This window comes from Peromyscus eremicus, chromosome 3, assembly GCF_949786415.1.
Source record: "Peromyscus eremicus chromosome 3, PerEre_H2_v1, whole genome shotgun sequence".
In the NCBI taxonomy this organism is placed as follows: domain Eukaryota; kingdom Metazoa; phylum Chordata; class Mammalia; order Rodentia; family Cricetidae; genus Peromyscus; species Peromyscus eremicus.
Genome location: NC_081418.1, coordinates 140,376,980 through 140,401,586, shown reverse-complemented (window position 1 = coordinate 140,401,586; position 24,607 = coordinate 140,376,980). Strand labels below are relative to the sequence as shown.

At 37.8% G+C, this 24,607-nt stretch overlaps 1 protein-coding gene across 1 annotated transcript in view; it reads left to right on the top strand.

Moving 5' to 3' along the window:
- LOC131906523 (uncharacterized) overlaps nt 1-24,607 on the top strand; it is a 59,631-nt gene that overhangs the window by 18,812 nt on the left and 16,212 nt on the right. Inside the window, exons 7-8 of the mRNA XM_059257139.1 lie at nt 22,300-22,466; nt 23,973-24,062. Of these exons, the coding sequence (XP_059113122.1) occupies nt 22,300-22,466; nt 23,973-24,062 (257 nt within the window). The remainder of the gene's footprint in view (nt 1-22,299; nt 22,467-23,972; nt 24,063-24,607) is intronic.

Here is a 24,607-nt window from a genome sequence, read left to right as displayed (position 1 = left end):
ACAGAACAAAGCAGCTCCCTACAGCCCCAGAGTTAATAGAATAGGTATGCATGAGAACAGAACACTGTAGTATGTCAGAAAAAAAAAAAAAGTCCAGATCTATCTGGCACATCCCCTGATTATAGGCAAAACAATCAATGAAGAGAGTGTGTTAACTACATAATTTGTGTCTAAAGTTATTACTTAGGTAGAAAGGCAAAGAAGATGTATGCCAGTTACTCACTGTGTGTCACCAACATTACAACAGCGACCAGGAGAAAGGAACAAAGGATTTCTGGAGGTATTGCAATGAGGTGCCAAGGGACTGAACATTCTTAATCAAATCAAATAAACGAACAAAAACAAGGCAAGAAAATAATCACCATGAAAAGAGCACATCCAATAATAATTATAATTTTGTATACTATGGAAACAAGGAGCTATTGGTCTATAAAAGTTTTTCAGAAGTCTATCATACAAGCTCACTGAATATGTGCTTTCAAAATTTGTAGATTTTCACCTAAAATGCACCACTGTAGAAATTCTGTGTGTGTGAAGTTTCACAGAACTTCAAACTATTTTTACCTTTGGCGTTGTATTCTCAATCCTCCTGACTCAGCCTAGAGTCGCCATATGACAGGCACACGTCCCTCACCAAGTTCTACAGGATCAAAAGTGCATCCTTCAGAAAGCACTGGAGGCACAGACACAGTCCAGGTAGATGATCCCAACCTGGAGCATGCAGTCCACCAAGGGAGTATAACTGAGGATGAAGAGGAAGGGAAGAAAGGTGGATGTTCTTGAGAACTATAGGGAACCATGGTTGTTCTGAAGCTGACCTGTATACAGGTCCATCCTTAAAGGGGCCTAAAGTTAAACCTCTCTTTTTTTTCCCGTAAGTTCTATTTTTCCACTAGGCTATACTAAACATCTTCGTGTGTCTGAGGTGTTGGAAATCTGAAAGCCAAGCCTCTGATTATCCCTCTGTCAAAGAAGTTAAAGTTCTCAGCTTGGAGTTCAACTGTTACAGTTCATGCAGAGTAAGCAGAAAAAGAGAATAGAAAAGTGAGATTTCCTCTTTTTTATTAATAAACTTAATTATTCTTTGACATTTCTGAAAATGCATAATGTGCCTTAGTCATCCCCATCCCCACTACCCTCTCTCATGCCTTCTCTTTCTCTGCAGCTTTTTCCCAGGAAGCGACTTCCTCCTCTGATGGACTGCTTTTGCTGTTTGGTTGCATTAGATGTTGGAAATATTTAAGACAATTAAAACACCTTCTGCTCGAGTGAAAGTGTTGTTTCTAATGTATATGTTACATTTCTTTAAGATTTCATTTTTTTCTAGAACATTTGGTGTTTCTTCAGATTCTAGTTTTTCACTTTTAAAGTTTCAGAATTCCTCTTTACTAAATGATAAAAACCTCCTAACAGTTTCTCAAATTTAATGAAATGTATTAACTTCTCATTTGTCAATTCTCAAGAATATTTTTATTATAGAAATCTATTGAACTCCTCTAACTGGCTGGCTTTCTCTGTTACCAACTAACAAGTAAACATAGTTATTGTTTTCTTTTCTTTTTTTCCTTTTGAAAAATGATTACTTAATTTTTAAACTTATTTTTGAACAATTTTGTACATGATTACTCTCCCACTCATACTCATTTATCTCTCTCCTCCTCCTGTGCATCACCAAGCCCAGCTATAATGGAGGGTTATTGTTTTCAGTAGAAAGACAGTAGGATATTGGTTTCAAATGTCAAAAGTTACAATGTATAAAAAACAGGTGAATTTAGACATTTAAAACACTTCTGTGGCCAGCTTCTCTGGACCCTTGAGTCTCATCAGGCCTTCCTTTATTCTGCAGCTCTGAAGAAGACTTAAGGAACCTCACATTTGTGTAAGTAATCTCCTCATCACTCATCTTGGGAGTAAGTGAAGTATGGTCTGTGTTACAACCTGGCCTTGAGTGATTTCTAAAGAAAAAGTTAAAATGTCCACCTTCAGGAAGGTACCTGGATCTGATACTACAGAGGGTGGGAATAAGTGGGATATGATAAACTCCCGTAATGATCCAAACAACCTAAGTAACATGGACTGACCTTGATTTCCACTAGAGTTGAGAAGTCTTTGAAGATTTCTGTTATTTACGCCTCTAATGTTCACAGCATTTATTATTAGGAAATACAGAAAGAATTAAAAATTTACTAATAAGTTATTGTAATATTGGCACATCCTATTGGTTTTAAACATGCAACATATATAAATTGTTAGGCAAAATTGATGCCACTGAAAATCATTGAAAACACTTTTAGACTATTAATTCAAATGACACACAGTCAAATCTTTCTTAATGAATAAATATTTTGCTTTAAAATTATTTACATGTTGTAGCATGAATCTTAAAAGGTCTTATTAATAAAAACAAACCTGGCGCTAGTTATTGGGGTGAATGCTGGAAGCTCAGAGAAGCAGAACAAGCCACAGGTACATCACCTTGCCAATTCCTCAGCTGATCCTGTTTCCTCAGACTAGAAGCCTCTGAGTCCTCATCCAGAATGAATCTCAACTGAATTGCTGCTCAAAAGGCTAAAAGCTTAACAGACCTAGTTCCTCGTTTTCACACCTTATATACCTTTCTGCTTCCTACCATCACTTCCTGGGATTAAAGGTATGTGTCACCATGCCTGGCTGTTTCCAGTGTGACTTTGAATTCACAGAGATCTGAATGGACCTCTGCCTCCAGAATGCTAGGATTAAAGGTATATGTGCCACCATTTTCTGGCCTCTATGTTCATCTCGTGGCTGTTCTGTTCTCTGACCCCAGATAAGTTTATTAAAGTGAACAATATATTGGGGGATACAATATCACCACAACACATTTTGATAAATGACAAATATAAAAAATGTTCTTGCAGTCTTTTCAATTATACATGACTCTCAAAGTTTCCCAGACACCATCTTCAAAACAATATATGAAGGTTAATATGGCTGATGATTAACATTTTAGGCTCTAAGACACATAAATTTTTTTTGGTTAAAGCCCAAATACTTGAGATATCCAACCTCTCAACCCAACCTTAGGTTACATATTCTTCTCCAGAGTCAGGTCTGGTAAATGCATGGAACTAGGAAAATCCTACTGAGTGGAGTAACCTAGACCCAAGAACACAAATACTGACTGTTCTCTCACATCTGATGCTCCTAGCTCCAACTCTTCAAACATGCTACAGAACCTGGAGTAACTGCAGCAACCAGAAAGTAGAAAGGGGTATTACAAGGGTGGGGTGTGGGAACAATAGAGATAGGCATATCAGGATACAATCTGAAGTTTAATCTCAAATCATTCCATGTACATGATTATTTCACATATTATATTCTAGTATATAATATCGCCAGAGATAGCTATAAGAAAATAAATTTTGTCACTATAAAGCAATTATTAGCTAATGCCCATGAAGGATTCAATCTGATATCAATATATTATTACATAGTAAATATTTGTTGTAGTTAGAGTTTTTCTGGTCCTGCCTGGTCCAGGGTCAGGACAAATCTCTCTGACCTGCCAGTCCTGCAGCTGCTCAAACCCAACCAAGTAAACACACAGAGACTTATATTACTTATAAACTGTATGGCCATGGCAGGCTTCTTGCTAACTGTTCTTATATCTTAAATCAACCCATTTCTATTAGTCTATAAATTGCCATGTGGCTTGTGGCTTACTGGTATCTTAACATCTTCTCATGGCAGTGACTGGTAGTGTCTCTCTGTCTCAGCCTTCCACTTCCCAGAATTCTCCTCTCTCCTTGTCCCACCTATACTTCCTGTCTGGCTACTGGCCAATCAGTGTTTTATTTATTACCAATCAGAGCAACACATTTAACATACAGAACAATCCCACAGCACTTCCCCTTTTCTTTTTTTTCAAAAAGCAAGGTTTTAACTTTCACATAGTAAAATTACAGATAACAAAACAATTATCAAGCAAGAATTACAGTTACACTATATAGTCTATTTATAATAACTAGTCTACTTGTATTTGGTAAAATTAAAGAAGATATCCTATCTATCCTATATTTGTGAGTCTAAGATTTCATATCTAACTTATGTCTTATCATAACTAAGGAAAATTATAACTCTAGTCTTCAACTACATCAAAGACCCCAGAAGAATATACTATTACCTGCAAAATAGGAGAAGGATGCAAGCAACTTTTGGGAGTCTTGCAGGGTAGACAGAGACAGCTTTCACCCTGGACAGTCACCTAGTGTTCCTTTGTAAAGTTGGGGCATCTGTCTTCAGCCCACAGGCCTAGAGTTTCTCAGTCATTCCTCTCTGTGTTCTGTAGAATGTCTGGCAGTTTCCTCTACGAAGCAGGAACGTGAAGGACCATTTTGCCAAGCAAAGTTCTGTGGTAACCTTCCTATGGGTCCTACATGTCCAGTCAATCAAGCAGTCCAGGCAAGAACAGTTTCTTGCCCAAAGGCCACTTTTGCCAAGGTGAAGATAAACTCCATATGGACTGTCTTTGATGCCCATCCTCCTCTCTGAAGTAAATCAGTGCTACCAGGAGCAGACATGTCTCATTGTCCAGAAAGTCTAAATTTTAAAAACATTTTAAATGCCATATTCTGTAGGTCTTTGAAGTGTTTGAAGATTACCTATCTATCTGAAATATATTTATGTATACCTAGAAGACTTAACTAACATGGCTATAAGTATGATTATCATAGATGACAAATTATTAATCTATTTCATAATTATTCATTACAATCTAAATGAGTTACATAAACATACTACTTCAAACAAGAATAGAAATATATGTACAGTATAACAAAATTAATTTTAAACTTGTATCAATAAACTAAAATCCATAGCAATGTAAAACATTTCTAAACAAGTTTTTTCTCTTTAAAAGTAGGTTCAGCAATTTACCCTTTTATCTTATCATATCTATATCATATCCCCTTTTGTTCTTTAGAAAGAGATTGTATTTATAATAAACCTGTTTTAAATAAAAATATTGGTTTTTCTCTGTCCCACACCAGAGGGCTCTTCTGATTTGGGACACAAGAATCTCTTAACCTTTTCTTTTAGCAATATGCCTGGGTTTAGAGAAGGAGTGAGGCCATTCCATCTCCAAAGCCAGCTTGGTATATTTGGGAATTTGGGGGTAGCTGCTCGTACTACTTCCTGCTGGAGAGGGGTGCTGTATCTTATGGGGATATAAAGAAAATTTTAGGATTATGGAGTAGTCCATGAGGGTGTATTGTCTGAGCCAGTTGTCTTGAAACCGTTCTGGATGTTGGATCATCTGAGCCATGGTGTCATCAGAGACCTTTCAGGGGGTCTTGGCTGGTCAAATCTGATGTATCTTAATCTGGAACAAATCCATAGCCTCTGACTTTCTGTGGAAACAAAAGCAGAGCCTCCTTTCCAAAGCAACATTTCCTTACATCCAAATTTTGAAGTCAAGGTACCTTTATAATATACATATTTGCTTAACTCAACAGCTTTTACAATCAAATATTTTTCTGCAGTTAAAAAATCCCAAAGACAACACAATCCAGATTTTGTGTGTAATATCCATCTTTATGTGGCTTATTTTTTATACTACCTTTACTGTCTCTTTAAAGACTTTATTTTTTAAAACTATGTATTTCTTTATAAAACTGTATATATCACTTTTTTTATTTCTTTCAAGCCCTTATATATTTTACACACATTGTAAACTATTCCATCTGAATCTGTCTTATTGTGAACCTATTGCTTTAAACTGCAGCATTCTAAGACTGAAATGGTGCTGTGGCAGCTGGCTCTGCCCACCTCAGTTTCCCAACATGACGGTGGTATAGTTTACAGCCAGCTCTAGGAGCCATCAACTCTCAGAAACAGTGGGTCTATGTTTTTATCCCAGCAGCCTTTAGCCCAGAAACCTTTTTTTTTTTTTAACTAGTAAAGGCTAAATCCACCACACAGCGTAATGTGTCTCTTGTAGATGCCTCATTTCTGCCATACTGCTGGTCAAACGTGCATGCCAGGAATCTGCCAAATTGAGAGAGACAACTAGCAAGCTGTTTTTAGCTCCGTTTTAGAATCTTTTTTCTCAGGTTTTAGGTGGAAACTCTTGCCACCTGTTGGGCGCCATTTGTAGTTAGAGTTTTTCTGGTCCTGCCTGGTCCAGGGTCAGGACAAATCTCTCTCACCCACCAGTCCTGCAGCTGCTCAAACCCAACCAAGTAAACACATAGAGACTTATATTACTTATAAACTGTATGGCCATGGCAGGCTTCTTGCTTACTGTTCTTATATCTTAAATCAACCCATTTCTATTAATCTATAAATTGCCATGTGGCTTGTGGCTTACCGGTATCTTAACATCTCATGGTGATGGCTGGCAGTGTCTCTCTGCCTCAGCCTTCCACTTCTCAGAACTCTCCTCTCTCCTTGTCCCACCTATACTTCCTGCCTAGCTACTGGCCAATCAGTGTTTTATTTATTAACCAATCAGAACATCCCACAGCACTGTTTCTGTCAATGTTACATCTACAATTTGTAACTCACCTTGCCCCTTACATTCATAACTGAGATGGTAGCCAACAGATAATATAGAAAACAAATAGTACATGTATTGATCTTCTCTAGTTTTCTAATTTATGAAGTTTTCTGAAATTATTCAATCTTTCCTTTATTTGCTGAGAAAAGGAAACTTTTCATTACAGAATTCTTTTCAAAATTGTTATTTATTATTATTGAGTTTTTTTGGGGGTGGGGTATCTGAGCCATGGTGCATGTGTCCAGCAAGATAACTTTACTGAGGGAGGCCCCTCATTCCACCTTTATGTGGGTCCCATGGACGTGGTCAGTTTGGCTTGTGTAGCAAGTACACTGAGCCAACTTACCTGGCTCCTATTATGACTTCTTCAAGATAAGTAGTATTTAAATATTTAACCCACTCAAAAATAATGAACCTCATAGAACCCTGTACCTTATTTTCTTAGCAGACAGCTAAAGTCACAGCAAATTTAGAAAAAAAAATGAGTTCTGAACTCCAGTTTTCACATGCTGCTCCAGTCAACCAGATCTAACATAACCAACAGAGAGGGTCCCCATCAATCCTGCTCTCATGTCAACAGCATCTGAAATTCTCTAGAGAATATTTGATCATGTGATAGAAAAACAATAAAAGCAGCTGTTACCTGTGTCTGGACCCAGAAGTGATTTTGGTGCAGGGAACTGATCCCCCAGCTGGGAGACAAGTTGAACTTCCCTGGACTGATCCTCTCAGAGCTCCAAGAGAAAAGGCAGAACTGAATCACTTCTGAGTGATACTCCAGCTTGTGATTTTCAACCCCTCCTCTTGACAGAAACTGAAAAGAGGAAACTGCATGATGAGAGCTGATGCTGACAGAAAGGGAAGAATCTATGTACTATGACAGATGCAGCAAATCATAGTCATTTCTAAGGCTTCTAACTTATCAGTCAAAATTGCACTTTTTTTTTTTGCTGAGTAGTTTCAAGATTTGCATATTATCAGTAGTAACCTTTTCTAAGGTCTGTTCTCATCAGTCAATTTTTCATATTTGTCACTCATATCAACCAACTTTTTTAGGGATAAAACAGTAACTACCAAACCAATGATTATAATTGACACTATGTAAATTCAACCTAAGTTAATTATCCCTTCATTTAATTGTTCCATTTTCAAACCAACCATTGTGAAATCATACAGAGACCTACTCCCTCCATTGTAATATTTTTTCCCATTTTTTAACCTGTGAAAAACTCTTTTAAAAAACAAACTAATTCCCCCCTTTAAGAATTCCCAGTTGGCGGGTGGTGGTGGCGCACACCTTTAATCCCAGCACTCAGGAGGCAGAGCCAGGCGGATCTCTGTGAGTTCAAGGCCAGCCTGGGCTACCAAGTGATTTCCAGGAGAGGGGCAAAGCTACACAGAGAAACCCTGTCTCGAAAAACCAAAAAAAAAAAAAAAAAAAAAAAAAAGAATTCCCAGTTGTGGAGCCATTATCTATAGCAGGACAGCTTGCAGAACCTTGATGCAGAGGGGAGAAGCTTGGTACTGCCTCAACTGAATGTACCAGGCTTTGCTGACTCACTATAGGAGCCCTTACCCTTTAGGAGGAGGAGATAAGGGGTGGATAGGGGGAGGCTGAAGGGGAGCAGGAGGAGGAATGAAAGGAGGATCTGTGGTTGATATGTAAAATGAATAAAAAATTCTTAAATTAAATTCTATTAAAAAAAGAATTCCAAGTTGTCTCCCCAAATATTCTGCTGCTGCTGCTGCTGGTGAAGTGTGAGGCTGGCTGTTGCTATGCAGAACCATTATTCAGAGAACACAGATGGTGCACAGCCTGTCTGAGGTCAGCTACAGCTGCTCTTGCAGAGCTGTGAGCTGAGAGCTTGGTGGCCATTGCAACAATGATACAAGACTGATCAAAGGTCAAGGTGACTACCTAGTGTGGCAGCAGCCCCAGGCGGAGGTCCAGGGGAAGGCCTCAACCTGTGGGGAGAGGGAGCCAGCTTTCTGAAAAATGGACACAGGGGATTGTGCAGAAGAAGCACGTGTGGTGGGAGCCGCCAGAAGGCACAGCCAGCCTGTCATGGGCGGGTAAGTACAGTGGCGTTTGGAGCCTAGGTGCCTCTGGAGTTTGGGTGGCAGCCAGAGACTGTTGTAGAGGGGCTTAACAGGAAAATCCCAGATTCCCGCAGAGGGCTTGGAGAAAAAAAGGAAAAGCCAGCCAGCACCTCAGCTGGGGCAGGTGCAACTCTGGTGGCTGCTGGTGGCTACAAAGCCAGGGGCAAATGGCTATCTTGTGAATTTATGCCCCGAGTTGGATGCCAGGTGAAGTGACTATCTAATTATTCTTTATCAATAAAAATTTGGGAATCAGATATTGTAGTAAGAACCTGAAAGATAAGAGGAGGGGAGCAGCCACCAGTGAATTCCTACCTCTTCAGTTTCTTCCTCCTAAAAGGCCCAGATCCTCTCTCAGCCCCATGTTACTACTGTCTGTCTCCTATCTGTATACAGTCCTCCAAACCTCTATGGTTAATTGTGGTCAGCTAGTGTCTAGCTCCGCCCTCTGACTCCAAGCAAGTTTTATTTGTCAGAATAGAATGAAAATATCACACAGCACTATTACTCTTCAGGGTTTCTGTGAAGAGTTAATAAGATATACAATTAGCTTTTTGTTTTGTTGTTTGAGGCACAGTCTCATTGTGTAATCCTGGCTGGCCTGGAACTTGCTATGTAGACCTGGTTGGTCTCAAATTTCCAGACTTTTGCTTCAAAGGTGCTGGGATTAATGGTTTATGCCACCAGACCAAGCCTCACGAATGAAGTTTTAAATCATAGCCTGGCAAATGGGTAATAAATGTACATTTAACATTAAACATTATTATTTGAAGTCCAAGACTCAAATCTTTCCTTATCATATAAATTTGAACAAAACACTGAATCTTAAAGACTTTTTTCACAAGGTCATTCAGAGAGTGTGCCACCTACTTCTTAGTGTTGGAATACCTGCAATCAGAAATACAGACAGAAGAGCTTAGATTTCAAAAAATAATTTTTTTGAGCATTCTAGCCTCCAGAACCCTCTCTAGGACACAAATTGAGCTAGCTTTCTTATCTTCTGACCTTGTCAAAGAGTGTAGGTGTTTGGAAGAACAGAATGGGGAGAGTATGTAAGCAAAAGTGAGGAAACAGATCTATAGCAGTGAGCCAGTACTGCTCTAGAAAAATCATGTCATTACACCAAATCTGGGGTTTATGTCACACTGCACATGGAAATATATACATATTTTTGTTTTTTTTCAAGACCGGGTTTCTCTGTGTAGCTTTGCGCCTTTCCTGGAACTCACTTGGTAGCCCAGGCTGGCCTCGAACTCACAGAGATCCGCCTGGCTCTGCCTCCCGAGTGCTGGGATTAAAGGCGTGCGCCACCACCTCCCGGCCTCACATGGAAATATTAATGGTGCTGAGACCTTTTCACATCCTTGGCTCTGCTGAGTGGATGTCATCCTTACCCCGGAGGCTAAGCACATGCAGGACATGTTCTTTTATGTTTTCTATATATTGTTTGCCTCCTCTAACATCATGCAAAGTCTTTGAGCAAGAAGTCCAGATCTATTCTGTTCATTACTGTAACTGAAGAACAAATGGGAGATGGGGTGCCGACCAGTGCTCTTGGTGAAAGAAAAGGGTAGCTAATAGAAACTAAACACATGATGGACAATTTTTTGGTTGTGGACAGAGTCAGGAGGATGCCAAAAAACTGTAATGCCAAAGAGAAGCACCCTCCTCTAAGCTTTGTACAACTAAGCTCTGAATTTCTAGGAAAACATAAAGTGTTAATGATCACAATTAGCATTAGAAGACAGAGTCATATAAGACAGAATTGATAGACACTCCCACTGTGGTTTTTTTGGCCAAAGTCAAGCACAAAACAGGAAATACCAAAATTCATCTCAACCAATTAATGAAAAGGATAGGTAAGAAACTTGAAGAAAGATTTTGTTTTCTTGACTTTTGTCTTCTAAATTCATTTTTTTGTGCCAGAAACCTCATACATATGCATGCTCATATATATCCAAAATTTAACAATTTAACAAAGGCACAAATATATTAAAAGACAAATTATCCAAATGAACAGACATATTGTCTAAATCAAATTAAGTCCATTAAATAAATGCTATTTTTAATTATTTAGGTACTTGCTCCCAAAGATTATCTTCAGGTCCAGATAATCAAAATTTTAAGAAAATAAAATATAAATCTTGCCAAAAATTAAGTTTACAAAAATACAGGAATGACTTTTTAAAATTCAAACAAACATATAGGTCCACTGTTTTCTCCATATCATAAAGAGAAAAAGGCTGAGTGTGATGGTGCATACCTTTCCTTCCAGCACTCAGGAGGCAGAGCCAGGCAGACCTCAGTAGTTCAAGACCAACCTAGTCTACATAATGAGTTCTAGGCCAGATAAGACTACATACTGAGACTCTGCCAAAAAAAAAGAAAAAAATTTTAGAGAATTATATGACTCATATCCAGAATTCTAACATGTAAGAGGCAAGAACAGGAGTACTATCAAGAGTTCAAGGCCAGCCTGGGCTACATAGTAAGTTCCAGACAGGTAAAAAGAATACTGTGACGATTGAGCCTGTATGATAATGAGTATTCAGAGATGGGTAATGCCTGGGTGGCACTCACCAACCTAAGACAGAGCACCTGTGGGGCCTGGGCAGGCGTCTCCATGACGGGTAAGGTGACCTGCTGACATCCCACGCAACCCAAGTCAGAAGCTCATTATTTAATAAAGGGGGACCTATAAGTCCCTGGCCCCCGTTTTGGGTAACTGTTGCCTTGCTTGCGGATCTTGACTTTGATATCCTCCCTATGCTAATTTCCTGCCAGGTTCCACCCTCCTGAATGCTTAAGGGAAGTTCCTTGTCTGTGTATCCTGAATAATTCGCATTAACAGCTTAGATGCAAGATTGTAAAACATCAGTAGCAAACTTCTGCCCTCCGGGGTTCTCCCATTGTGCTGTAAGCCTGTATTTAAGACCTCCTCCCTCCTTCAATAAATGACATTTGGCATTTAAAATTTAAAATATATATATATATATATATATATGTATATATATATAAATATAATTGAATACTGCGAATGTAATCTATGAATACTACAAATGTGATTAATATCATGAGTGTAATTAATGAATATCATGAGTGTAATTTAAAAAAAAAAGAATAGTGTGAGACCCTGTCTGAAACATAAAGCAAATTAAATCGGGGTGAGGGTGGTGGTGGTGGATAAAGTTATAGGCCATTCTGTTATAAACATAAACACAAATATTCCTTTAAAATATTTCCCCAAGAAAGAGACAATACGGAGAAATATAATGATATATTTATGCAATGGCATGGCTATGACACTCTTGAAGTTACAGCATCTTTAGTTGCTTGCTTAGTCTTCATGAGACCAACCCCATAAACAGTCATTCATATATAGGGAGCAGTTTATGAAGCCCCATCCTCCAATGCCATTATTTTCTGTCTGTGGCCTCTGAAAGAGAGGAAGCTACCATTTTTCAGTGATGTAATCACTCTTGAGTTACTGTAACTCCAGTGGATAACTCCACACCCATGTGCCTGTGATTGTGGCAACTTAAATAGTCAGAAAATGAAAACATAACTATAAGAAGGACATGAAAGTGGGATTACCACTCTACAGGCAAAGGGTTGATGGGGGTAGGCAGGTATCAGAGGTGAGAAGAATAAGTGTGAGTAAGATATATTAAATACATGTATGAAGTTGCAAAACACTAAATTAACTTTCATACAAACACACATTTCAAGCAGGCAAAGCTATATAAAATGATAATACATATTAAGGAGCAAATGTGATTTTTTTTACCACATGTAGAAATTCATTTAGCACTCAAACAACCATGGACCCATTTGTCTATAGGTATAAATAAAAATATTGAAAAGGCAATTTGATGTTATGTCAATTGCTCTAAACAATAGTGTTTAGGCCCTACTTGAGAAAAATGACCTGACCATCCATGGATTTTGGCCAGATTCATACTAAGAGAAATGAAACCTTTTCTATGTAGTGGGCCTCATATCCAATCAGAGAGTAACTGTTTGCCCCCATAATAGTTATAGCACTATTGCACCAATGGGCATAACTTGCCTGGCAGCTGGTTTTCTAGCTGTTAAGTTTACAGCTGCATAAGAATGTTGGTGGATTTTCTCCCTCCATAGCCTATGTCACCTCCTGTGTCTGTGTATACCAGCCAGCAGCAAGAAAGCTTTCAGGTGTGTTCCAACTTGATTTCACTATGTCCTGCAAACTAGATACTCAGCAATAGCATCTTATAATACAGTTCTGGTGAGGAAACAAAAGCAATAGCAATATCGTGTGCTATTTCAGGGAAGTATCCTACCTCTGCACTGGGATTTTTCTTTGATGCCCTATGTCTTTTGGAATTGCCAAATTCCATTCAGCTGCAGTGGCCAGTACTGGGGCTGCACAAGTTTCAGTCTGTCAACAGTCAGTCTTGGGTGGGGAAAAGATTCATGGGACATTATTCATCCCTGGGAAACTACTGGTATTGACAAATGCTGGGAGAGGGATAATTACTGTCTTCCATTTTGTCCCTATGAGTGAGTACACCAGGATGTATGAATATAGTCCTTCACCTGCACCCTGCAGGGCTCCAAGGATTGACCTAACTGGGGCCATGAGCAAAATAACAAAAGACAGACAAAACAAAGCTGTGATCCAGTGGTCTGTTCTCTGAAATGGAGGAGATGGGCACACTGGAAGCATGGCTTGTTTATAATACAGCATTAAACAGGAAGACAGAGTTATTGCATACAGCTGAACAAGTAGGTAGTACTTGTGGTATACAGACAAACATGGAGTAAGGCTTAGCTTATCACAGAAGGATCAGTCTCTATAGGACAGCAGTCTTTAGGACATACTAATCTTGGATAGAGAAAGCTACAGTGGACATTTTATGGAGACACTGCTGTAGCTCAAAGTTTTTCCATGTCCCACCCAGTCTGTAGCTACTCAGACCCAAGTAAACACACAGAGACTTATATTAATTAAAACTCTTCAGTCATTAGCTCAGTCCTACCACTGATTAGCTCTTACACATAAACTCAGCCTTCCTCTTTCCAGCATTCACCTTGTCTGCTTATCCAGCCTATACTTCCTGCCTGGCTACTGGCCAATCAGCATTTTATTATCAACCAAATTAGAGAAGCACACATCCACAGCATACAGAAAGACATTAGCATCACACTGTCAACATTCACACTCAGACCTGAGGAAAGCTTTGACATCCTTCTGAGCCTTAGCTGGGGAAGGCTTTGCAACTCTCATGGGGCTGAGGCACTGGTCCTTGACATGACCATTCCCATGTTAAAAAATAGCATTCCCTCAGGTCTTTACCTGTTTCCTCTACTCACCCATGGTGATATGGACAGCCTGGATTCAATTTATTGAGAAAAAAACTAATCAAAAGACATCAACACAGGAAGAAGTTATGAAGTGTTATGGAATAATCCTCTTGTGCACTGTAAAGATTTGTCACTTGAATTGTTTTAATAAAATGCTGATTGATCAGTAACCAGGCAGGAAGTATAAGTGGGTATCCCAAATTAAGGATGATAGGAAGGAGAAGGGCAGAGTCAGGTGTCACAAGCTAGATGCAGAGGGAGCAGGAGATGAATGTGCCATGCTAATAATGGTACTACCACATGGCAAAACATAAATATAAATATGGATTAATTTAAGTGTAAAAGTTAGCTAGTAACAAGCCCAAGCTATTGACTGAGTATTTATAATTCACATTCATCCTCTGAGTTGGTTATTTGTGACCAGACATTTGGGACAGAAAAAGTCCATTTACATATGGCATTCTAATGTGTGGCTGAAATTTCCACATAAAACCTGACAAAGCTTAAAAACAGGATTTTAAATGCACAAGATTGGAGGAAAGTACAGCTTCTTGGTGGCTGTCTCTACTCCAGTGGCTTCTGTTTGTTGATGGTGAGCAGAGGCACAGCTCCTTTTAGAGACAGCTTTTGGTCAGTGATAACAGCAAAAATAGCTCACTTTTTTAAGAGGCCCTTCTCCCAAACACTTATATGGTATTTATGAGTAGCCATAGGCACTTGACTTGGTGGTAACATAGAACTAGAAACTTCCCAGGGTTGGGGCAGTAGATAAGGCTTTCAGAAGAGGTGGTAAACATGCCTCCAAAATGAGACTAGACTGGCAAGGAATTGAGGAGGAAAAGCCAGCACCAGCATGCTATGATCTAAGTTACACAGCAGTTTTATTTTATTTTTTTATTTTTTGCTATGCAGACAGAATAGGTTATAGATGTGCCATAACAACAGATGATTCAGACAAAAAATTCTAAATGGGTTACAATGTGTTAAAAAGTATGTGTAGGCTTGAGAGAGAAAAAAAGGGGTAGAGGAAGTCTTTAAAAAAGGAATAGAGTAATAAAAATATAATAAGCCGCATAAAGATGGAAAATACAAAAAGAGTCTGGATTATGTATATTATTGTGTTTCTTTAAAATTTTTGGCTGCTAAAAGATTTATGATTATGAAAATTGCTATAGTAAATCAACCTATATATTTTAAAATTATCTTGACTTTAAAATTTAAGTCAAAGGATATGTTACTTTGGGGAAAGGTTATGCTTTTGTTTCCACAGGAAGGTATAATTAAGGAAGATGCACTGAAAAATCTCCAGTGGGAATCGATGGCCCAGATGATGCAAGGTTTCAGAGCACCTCTGTTATAGTTTCCTCTAAGTTCTACATGTAGATCATTTTCAAGGTTGCTGACTGAGATGATCCATCCTCACTGAATAATCCAGTCATGACTTGACCATAATCCTAAATTTTCTCAGGGTTCCCCAAAGATTAGCAGCACCCCCAATCAACAGGAAGTAGTCTAGAGAACTATGCCCACATTCCCCAAAATAAATTATGAATGTTTGTCATCTTTTAGGGAAGTTAGTTACAGGTTGTTATTGGTAATGGTCAGAAAAAAGCTGAACAAAGGAGATTAGATTCAGGGATCTTATTCTAAAAAGAAAAAGGGAGGACATAGAAATGATAGGATAAAAGAATAGATTATTAAATCTAATTTTAAATAAAAAAGCAACTATTAGTCTTAAATATTTTACATTGATATGGGTTTTTGTATAGTGATATGTTATTTTTGTTAGAACATACTATACTAGGTTTCTACTCTTCAAGTTATTGTATCTATACAGCTAATTTAATAATATAATGCAAATTTGTAGTCCTTGTAAGTAATTATTACAAACTATTTAGGATAGTAAAGAAATGTAGGTTAATAGTCACCTATTATAATCAAACTTGTAGTCATTTTTGGTATGTTTTCAAGGTCAAACAGAAATATATTTTAGATAGACAGGTAATCTTCAAACACTTTAGAGATCTACAGAATATGGTATTTAAGGTGTTTTAGTAACAAATTTTTTATGACAATGAGACATGTCTGCTCCTGGCAGCACCAATCTATATCAGCGAAGATGGTGGGCACTGAAGAAACTTCATATGGAGCTTCCTTTCTTTGTGGCAAAAGTTAGACACTGGACAAGAGACTGGCCTTGCCTCAACTGCTGACAGTATGCTGTCCAAATTGGATAAGCAGGATACAAAAGAAAGTGATTACTGAGCTTTCTCAAGAAAAGTTAGGACAGTCCTTCAAAAATTCTGCTTCACAGAAAAGTTTGTCAAATATTCTAGGCCTAGAGGCCAAAGATAAATGCTCCAAACTACAGCGGAACCTTAGGGTGATTGTCCAGGCAGCCAACTGCTTCTGTCATTACTTAGTTTTGGAAGTTGTTTTCTCTGTTCTTCTTGTTTACTCAGATAATATTACATCCTTCTTAGGACACTGATAGAGTTGAAGACTAGATAGTTATAGTTTTCCTTGTTAAAAAATTCAGAAAAGAAACTCACAAAAGAGGTATAAAGTGGATAAGGTTGAGAGCTATAAAAGGATAATTTTGGGTTGATAATGGAAGTTAGAATATAAAGTGTAATTAGGTACAACACTTTGGACTCACCAAGATAGAATAGATAATTGAGTATTTTCTCTGAATTTGTCAGAAGCAAACAGACTGAACATTGTTAGTACAATTCTCGCCTATATATACTTGTATATAGTTATTGTATCTATTGCATGTAGTTTTACTATGTTAGTTAAAACCTTTACTTTTTATGTAGACAAAAAGGGGAAAACATTGTGTGACATTTTGATTGTGTTCTAACAAATAAAGCTTGCTTGGAGTCAGAGGGCAGAGTTAATCACTAGCTCACCAAAATTAACCATAGTGTTTGGAGGACTGTAGACAGATAGGAGACAGGAAGTAGTAACATGGGGTTGAGACAGGATCTTAGCCTTTTAGGAGCAAAGAACAGAGAGGTAGGAGGTGACTGATGACTGTTTTTCTGCCTCTCTGATCTTTCAGGTTCTTATTCCAATATTTGACTCCTAATCTTTTATTGATAAAGAATAATTACATAAATGCTTCATAATAGCATTTCTGTTTTGTGAATGATTAGACTTATCTGAAGTCACAGGAGCTTGTTGGTGTTTCCACTCATGTTTCTCCAGCTCCCATATTCATGCTTTGTGACAAGTTAAAACCCAGGCCCTTCTGAGTCCACACTGGATTCAAATTCTGTATATTCAGTTAGGCTTTATTTATAGGTCCAGATTTAGTCTTAAGGTACCCTTAAGTAAATCAGCTGACTTCTTCGCAGTGTTTCCATTTGGAAAACTTAAACAACACAAGCATCTATGTGCATGGACACAGAGTGTCTGCCACTTTCTCTAGTGTGGTGCTCTTCCACCTCCACTTACTGTTTCTTCCAAGCACCACAACTTTATTAAATCTCTTCTTTCATTCATTGTGTGTGTGTGTGTGTGTGTGTGTGTGTGTGTGTGTGTGTGTGTTAACACAAGAGATAGAGACCCTTAGGACAAGGGTATAAAGACAAAAGTGACTAGCTGAAGGTATTCTAGAAGCATTCACACTCTGCACCCAGTGAACTTTACTTACACTGTTGAGATGAGTTAATGTCTATGAGCTGTTTCAGGGCATGAGTAATGACTCAGAGATAACAGTGTTTAAGAATCATTAAGGGTACATGAGAGATGGCTCAATGGGTAAAATCTCTGGGTACACAACACAAGCCTGATGACATCTCTAAATTTGATCCACTGAACCCCTAGGAGGAGAAAAGAACTCCCCAAAGTTGTACTCTGACCACCAAGAACATGACACAGCATGCATGCACTTGAGCTCTCTCAAAAGCACACACACACACACACACACACACACACACACACACACAGGACACAATAATAATAAATATAAAAGTTTTTTTGAGTCTATAAAAGGAACAAGGTAAGAAGATAAAATCTGGTCATATAAGACATAAGCAGCATAGCCTAGTGGTGAGAACATGTGTAGATTGTGAAAAAGGAGGAAACATTGGAGGTGGTAGTAAGTGAAGGTTAAGAGAGAGATGATTAAAGGCCTACTAGAAGTTAGTAAAGGAAGAGAGAAGCAGGAAGTTCCCCTCTATGCTTGTGAAGTAGGGGTCAGGCTTGTCCCTGAATCCTCAGTTCCTCTTCTCTTCTCCAGCCTGTTCCCCATCCCCCAGTGCGCCATTAACTTCTGTCACTTGATTTGAATAACAATTTAAATTGGTTTCATCCAAAACAAGCAGCAAGTTGGAAAAGCTACAATAAAATGAAAGTAAAGTTTGGTGAGAAATTTGGACATATTTTGGCAAGGGTTAGCCCATGGCAACAGACTAGAATTCAAACCGTCTTTTACTTCTTCTCTTTCCTCTATTATTATTGTTATTGTGTTGTTACTATCATTGTTGCTGCTATTATTATTGTTTTTATTATCATTCTAATATTAATATAATTAAATCTTTTAGGTCTACAAAAGGAACATTGCCAGGAGACATTTGTGGTCAAGCCTGAGTCTTTGTACATGCCAAGCAAGGATCTTTTATTTATTTATTTATTTTTGGTTTTTCGAGACAGGGTTTCTCTGTGTAGCTTTGCACCTTTCCTGGGACTCACTTGGTAGCCCAGGCTGGCCTCAAACTCACAGAGATCCGCCTGGCTCTGCCTCCCGAGTGCTGGGATTAAAGGCGTGCGCCACCACCGCCCGGCGCAAGGATCTTTTATGAACTGTAACTGAAATTCCAATGCAGTTTCTAAAGTCTTCAGTGTTAGAATATGAGACTTCACAGGGAATGTGCACATTAAGGGCTTTGAATGAAGATCTGTGGATGCAAAACCAGCTTTCACCTTAAAGGTAATAACAGATTGTTTATTCTGGAGCCATTTTAAGTGACCTTAGCTCCATGTTCAATGTGGAAGCAGTTTCATGAACTTTTGTAGTTTTACAGAACTGAGAAAGTTATAAATCAAGGCAAATTTAACATATATTGGTTGATACTTCAGAGAGGTGGTTACAGCAAGATGGAGGAAGGTTTTGTATAGGTCATCAGATGTTCTTAGCATTCAGGATGGTGGAAGTTAGTGGTCTGTTAAGTTAAGAGATTTCATGAAGTCTTTATTTGTCACAGGATATTAGTTCTAACAAAAGTGGGCAAGAAATGGCTATTTAAGGGGCTAGAGATATTTTTTAGTAAGGTAATTAGCCTCTGGACCTACAACATTCCAACTTCTCCACTTCACTGTAGCTTTATTCAGTAAATCAGTCTTTGATAACACAGCTTCTCTCCAGGAATTCTCATTCACAAACCTATGGGCAAAACTCACAAGAAGAAAAATTCACCTTATCTCATCTTCAAAAAAATCAATTGTGTGTATTTTGACATCCAGTGGGTATACTGTAAATGAATAAGATTGCTTGTAATAATCTATATTAGAGTTCCTTAAAAATGTATCTACTTTAATTCCATAAGAAGTCTTTCTAAATATATTGCAATGGAAATCCCATGAAGTTTTTAACCTAACAACAGCAAAATGCTGTAAAACAACTTAAGTGTTCAGCCGTAGAGGATTATTTAATTGATTTATACTGTATACAAGTGATTAACAACTATATTTGGCTTAAAATATCTCATAGATCATTATTTATAAAGCATAAATGCGTTTCATTTATTAGAAATATCAAGAAACATGGTGTAAATTGATGTGGTGGTATATACCTGTGATCTTAGCAGTGAAGAAATTGAGTCAAGCAGACTGTGAGATTGAGACCAGCCTGGGCTACATAGTAAATATGATATGACAACTGTCTCAAAACAAACAAACAAACAAACAAAAACAAAACACACACACAGAGTAAAAACCAGAAGCTCAGTGGTAGAATCTTTGCTGAGCATGCTCAATGTCGTATATTAGAAAATCTCACACCGTGAAAATATCAGCAATAGACTACTCGCTTTGGAATGACATCAACATTCATAGTAAACATTATGTATGAATAAAAAGCTATAAATGTTTACAGCAAGTTTCATGCTGGAAATGTGAAAGCTTTAAAGGCATCCTAAAACACATTTAGCTGTAATAATCATAATTCAAAAACAAGAAGTAACTTTTTTTTAATAGTAATATAAGGAAAAATTTCCAACAGTCTATTACTAAATTAGGCGTGGAGGAATGTCAGTCAACTCTTTTTACTAGTGGTTTTTCTGCAAGAAATAAAAAAGATACTGTTTCTATTTCTTGCAAATACATTCCTCTCAGGCTTCAAATATTGATTATGGACAAGATTTGCAGCATCTGTCATAGTACATAGATTCTTCCCTTTCTGTCACCATCAGCTCTCATCATGCAGTTTCCTCTTTTCAGTTTCTGTCAAAAGGAGGGGTTGAAAATCACGAGCTGGAGTATCACTCAGAAGTGATTCATTTCTGCCTTTTCTCTTGGAGCTCTGAGAGGATCAGTCCAGGGAAGTTCAACTTGTCTCCCAGCTGGGGGATCAGTTCCCTGCACCAAAATCACTTCTGGGTCCAGACACAGGTAACAGCTGCTTTTATTGTTTTTCTATCACATGATCAAATATTCTCTAGAGAATTTCAGATGCTGTTGACATGAGAGCAGGATTGACGGGGACCCTCTCTGTTGGTTGTGTTAGATCTGGTTGACTGGGGCAGCATGTGAAAACTGGAGTTCAGCACTGGTTATTTTCTTTGTGATTGTGCTGACTTTTGCTATGTGCTAGGAAAGTAAGGTAGGAGGTTCTATGGAGTTCATTACTCTTAAGTGGGTTAAATGTTTATATAGTATCCATTTTGAAGAGCTCATAACAGGAGCCAGGTAAGATGGCTCAGTGTGTAACATATTTGATGCACAAGACTGAGTGACCACCTGAGTTTGATCCTTGGGACCCACATAAAGTTGGAATGAGAGGCCTAACTCAGTAAAGTTATTCTCTAGATAACTTCACCATGGCACAGGTACCGCCAACCCCCCCAAAACATCCAAATAATAATACATAACAATTTAAAAAAAGAATTCTGTAATGGAAAGTTTTCTTTTTCTCAGCAAATAAGGGAAAATTTGAATAATTTCAGAAAGCTTCATAAATTAGAAAGCTAGAGAATCAATGCATGTACTATTTGTTTTCCATATTATCTGTTGGCTATTATCTCAGTTATGAATGTAAGAGGTAAGGTGACTTACAAATATTTACTATTTAATAATATATTGATAGCTATTATCAGATTGAATCTTTCATGGGCATTCACTAATGACTGCTTTATAGTGACAAAATTTATTTTCATATAGGCTCCTCTGACAATATCATATTCTAGAATATAATATGTGAAATAATCACATATATAGAATGATTTGAGATTAAAACTTCAGGTTGTATTCTGCTATGCCCCTCTCTATTGTTCTCACACCTCACCCCTGCAATACCCTTTTCTGCTTTCCTGATTGCTGCAGTTACACCAGGTTCTGTAGCATGTCTGAAGCCTTGGAGCCAGAAGCCTCAGACATGAGAGAACATGCAGTATTTGTCTTTCTGGGTCTAGACTACCCCACTCAGTAGAATTTTCCTACTTCCATGCGTTTACTAGGCCTGACCCGGGAGAAGAATGTGTAGAATAAGACTGGGCAGAGAGGGTGGACAGCTCAGGAGTTTGGGCTTTAATTGAAGAAGTATTTACGTGTCTTGGAGTCCAAAATGTTAACCACTCACAGTATTAACCTTCATATATTGTTTGGATGGTGGTATCTGGGAAACTCTGAGGGTAAGTTTAGTTGAAAAGACTGTGAGAACATTTTTATATTTGTGTTTATCAAAACTTGTAAATAATTTTAAAGCAAAATTTTTATTCATTCAGAAAACTTTTACTGTTTGTTATTTGAATTGATAGTTGAAAAGTATTTCAGTTATTTGCAGTAGTACCAATTTTTCCTAACAATTTATATATGTTCAATATTTTAAACAAATAGGCTGTGCCAATATCATAATAGCTTATTAGTAAATTTTTAATTCTTTCTGTATTTCCTAATAATAAGTGCTATGAACATTAGAGGTATAAATGACAGAAATCTTCAGAAACTTCTTACCCTAGTAGAAAACAGGGTCAGTCCATGTGATTTAGGGTATTTTGATCATTAGGGGAATGAATCAGACCCCGCCCTTTCTCACCCCACTGCAGCATCAGACCCAAGTACCTTCCTAAAGGTGGACATTTTAACTTTTTCTTTAGAAATCACTCAAGGGCAGATTTTAACTCAGACCGTACTTCACTTACTCCCAAGATGAGTGATGAGGAGATTACTTACACAACTGTGAGGTTCCATAAGTCTTCTTCAGAGTTGCAGAATAAAGGAAGGCCTGATGAGACTCAAGGGTCCAGAGAAGCTGGCCACAGAAGTAAGTGTTTTAAATGTCTAAATTCACCTGTTTTTTATGCATTGTAACTTTTGACATTTGAAACCAATATCCTACTGTCTTTCTACTGAAAACAATAACCCTCCATTATAGCTGGGCTTGGTGATGCACAGGGGGAGGAGAGAGATAAATGAATATGAATACAAAATTGTTCAAAAATAAGTTTAAAAATTAAGTAATTAATTTTCAAAAGGAAAAAAGGAAAAGGAAACAATAACTCTATTTTTACCTGTTAGGAGGTAACAGAGAAAGCCAGACAGATAGAGGAGTTCAATAGGTGTCTATCAGAAAAAGTTCTTGAGAATTGACAAGTGAGAATTGAATACATTCCATCAAATTTGAGAAACCATTAGGAGGTTTTATTATTTAGTCTAGTCTAGAAAAATTCTGAAACCTTTAAACCTGAAAAACTAGGGTCTGAAGAAACAACATATGTTCTAGAGAAATGAAATCTTAAATAAATGCAAAGTACACATTAGAAGCAAAACTTTCATTCTTGCAGAAGATGTTTTAATTTGATTTAATTTGTCTTAAATATTTCTAACACCTAATGCAACCAAACAGCAAAAGCAGTCCATCAGAGGAGGAAGTCACTTCCCGGGAAGAAGCTGCAGAGGAAGAGAAGGGATGAGAGAGGGTAATGGGGAATGGGATGACTAAAGCACATTATGCATTTTCAGAAATGTCAAAGAATAATTAAGTTTATTAATAAAAAAGAGGAAATCTCACTTTTCTATTCTCTTTTTCTGCTTTCTCTGAATGAACTGTAACAGTTGAACTCCATGCTGAGAACTTTAACTTCTTTGACAGAGGGATAATCAGAGGCTTGGCTTTCAGATTTCCAACACCTCAGACACACAAAGATGTTTAGTGTCGTCTAGAAAAAAAAAGGAACTTCTGGAAAAAAGTGAGTTGAATTTAGGCCCCTTTTAGGATGGACCTGTATACATGTCAGCACTAGAACAACCACGCTTCTCTACCAGTTCTTAAGAACATCCACCCTTCTTCCCTTCCTCCTCATCCTCAGTTAAGTGCCCTTGATTGACAGTCTGCTCCAGGTCGGGGTCTTCTACTTGGACTGTGTCTGTACCTCCAGTGCTTTTTGAAGGATGCACTTTTGATCCAGTAGATCTGGATGAAGGGTATGTGCCTGTCATCCAGCTACTTCTAGGATGAGTCAGGAGGATTGAGAACGTAAGGCCAAAGGTAAAAAAGTCTAAAACCCTGTGAAACTTCACACATGTAGGATTTTTATCGTGGGTGCATTTTAGGTAGAAATCTACAGACTTTAAAAGCATATGTTCAATCAACTTGCTCAGCTTGTATGATGGACTTCTGTAAAACTTTTAGAAACCAATATACCCATTTTTGAATGCTACATAAAATTATAATTAGCATTGGGTCATGCTCTTTTCATGGTGCTTATTTTCTTGCTTTGTTTTTTTGTTTGTTCGTTTATTTGTTTGTTTTGTTTTGACTTGATTTAAGAGTGGTCAGTCCCTTGGCACCTCATTGCAATACCTCTGGGAATCCTTTGTTCCATTCTGCTGGTGATAGTTGCTGTGTTGGTGAAAAACAGTGAGTATCTGGTATAAATCTTCTTTGCCTTTCTGCCTAAGTAATAACTTTAGATACAAATTATGCAGTTAACACACTCTGTCCATTGTTCTGCCTATAATCAGGGAATGTGCCAGATAGCTCTCAACTGTGTTTTTTTTTTGTTTGTTTGTTTTGTTTTTTGTTTTGTTTTGTTTTGTTTTTTGCCTGACACACTGTAGTGTCCTGTTATCATGCATACCTATTCTATTAACTCGGGGGCTGTTGAGAGCTGCCTTGTTCTGTCTTATTCTTGGTATTGTTTCTTTTGAGGATTTAATGGCAGTCTGCTTTCTGAGCTTAGGTGATTGTGAATCTTACGTAAATATTCTGTGAGAAACAGCTATGCAAAAGAAATGATGATGTTCATTTTCCTCGTGTATATTAAGGAAACGGTTAAGTGAACAGTCTTCATCTGTACAGAGACATTAAATCTTGAGCTTTATTGAATTCCTTCACATGTTTAGAGAAAATCACTCCCAAGCTGTGCTAAGACGTGGCTACGTATCTGAATATTTTGCTTTCCC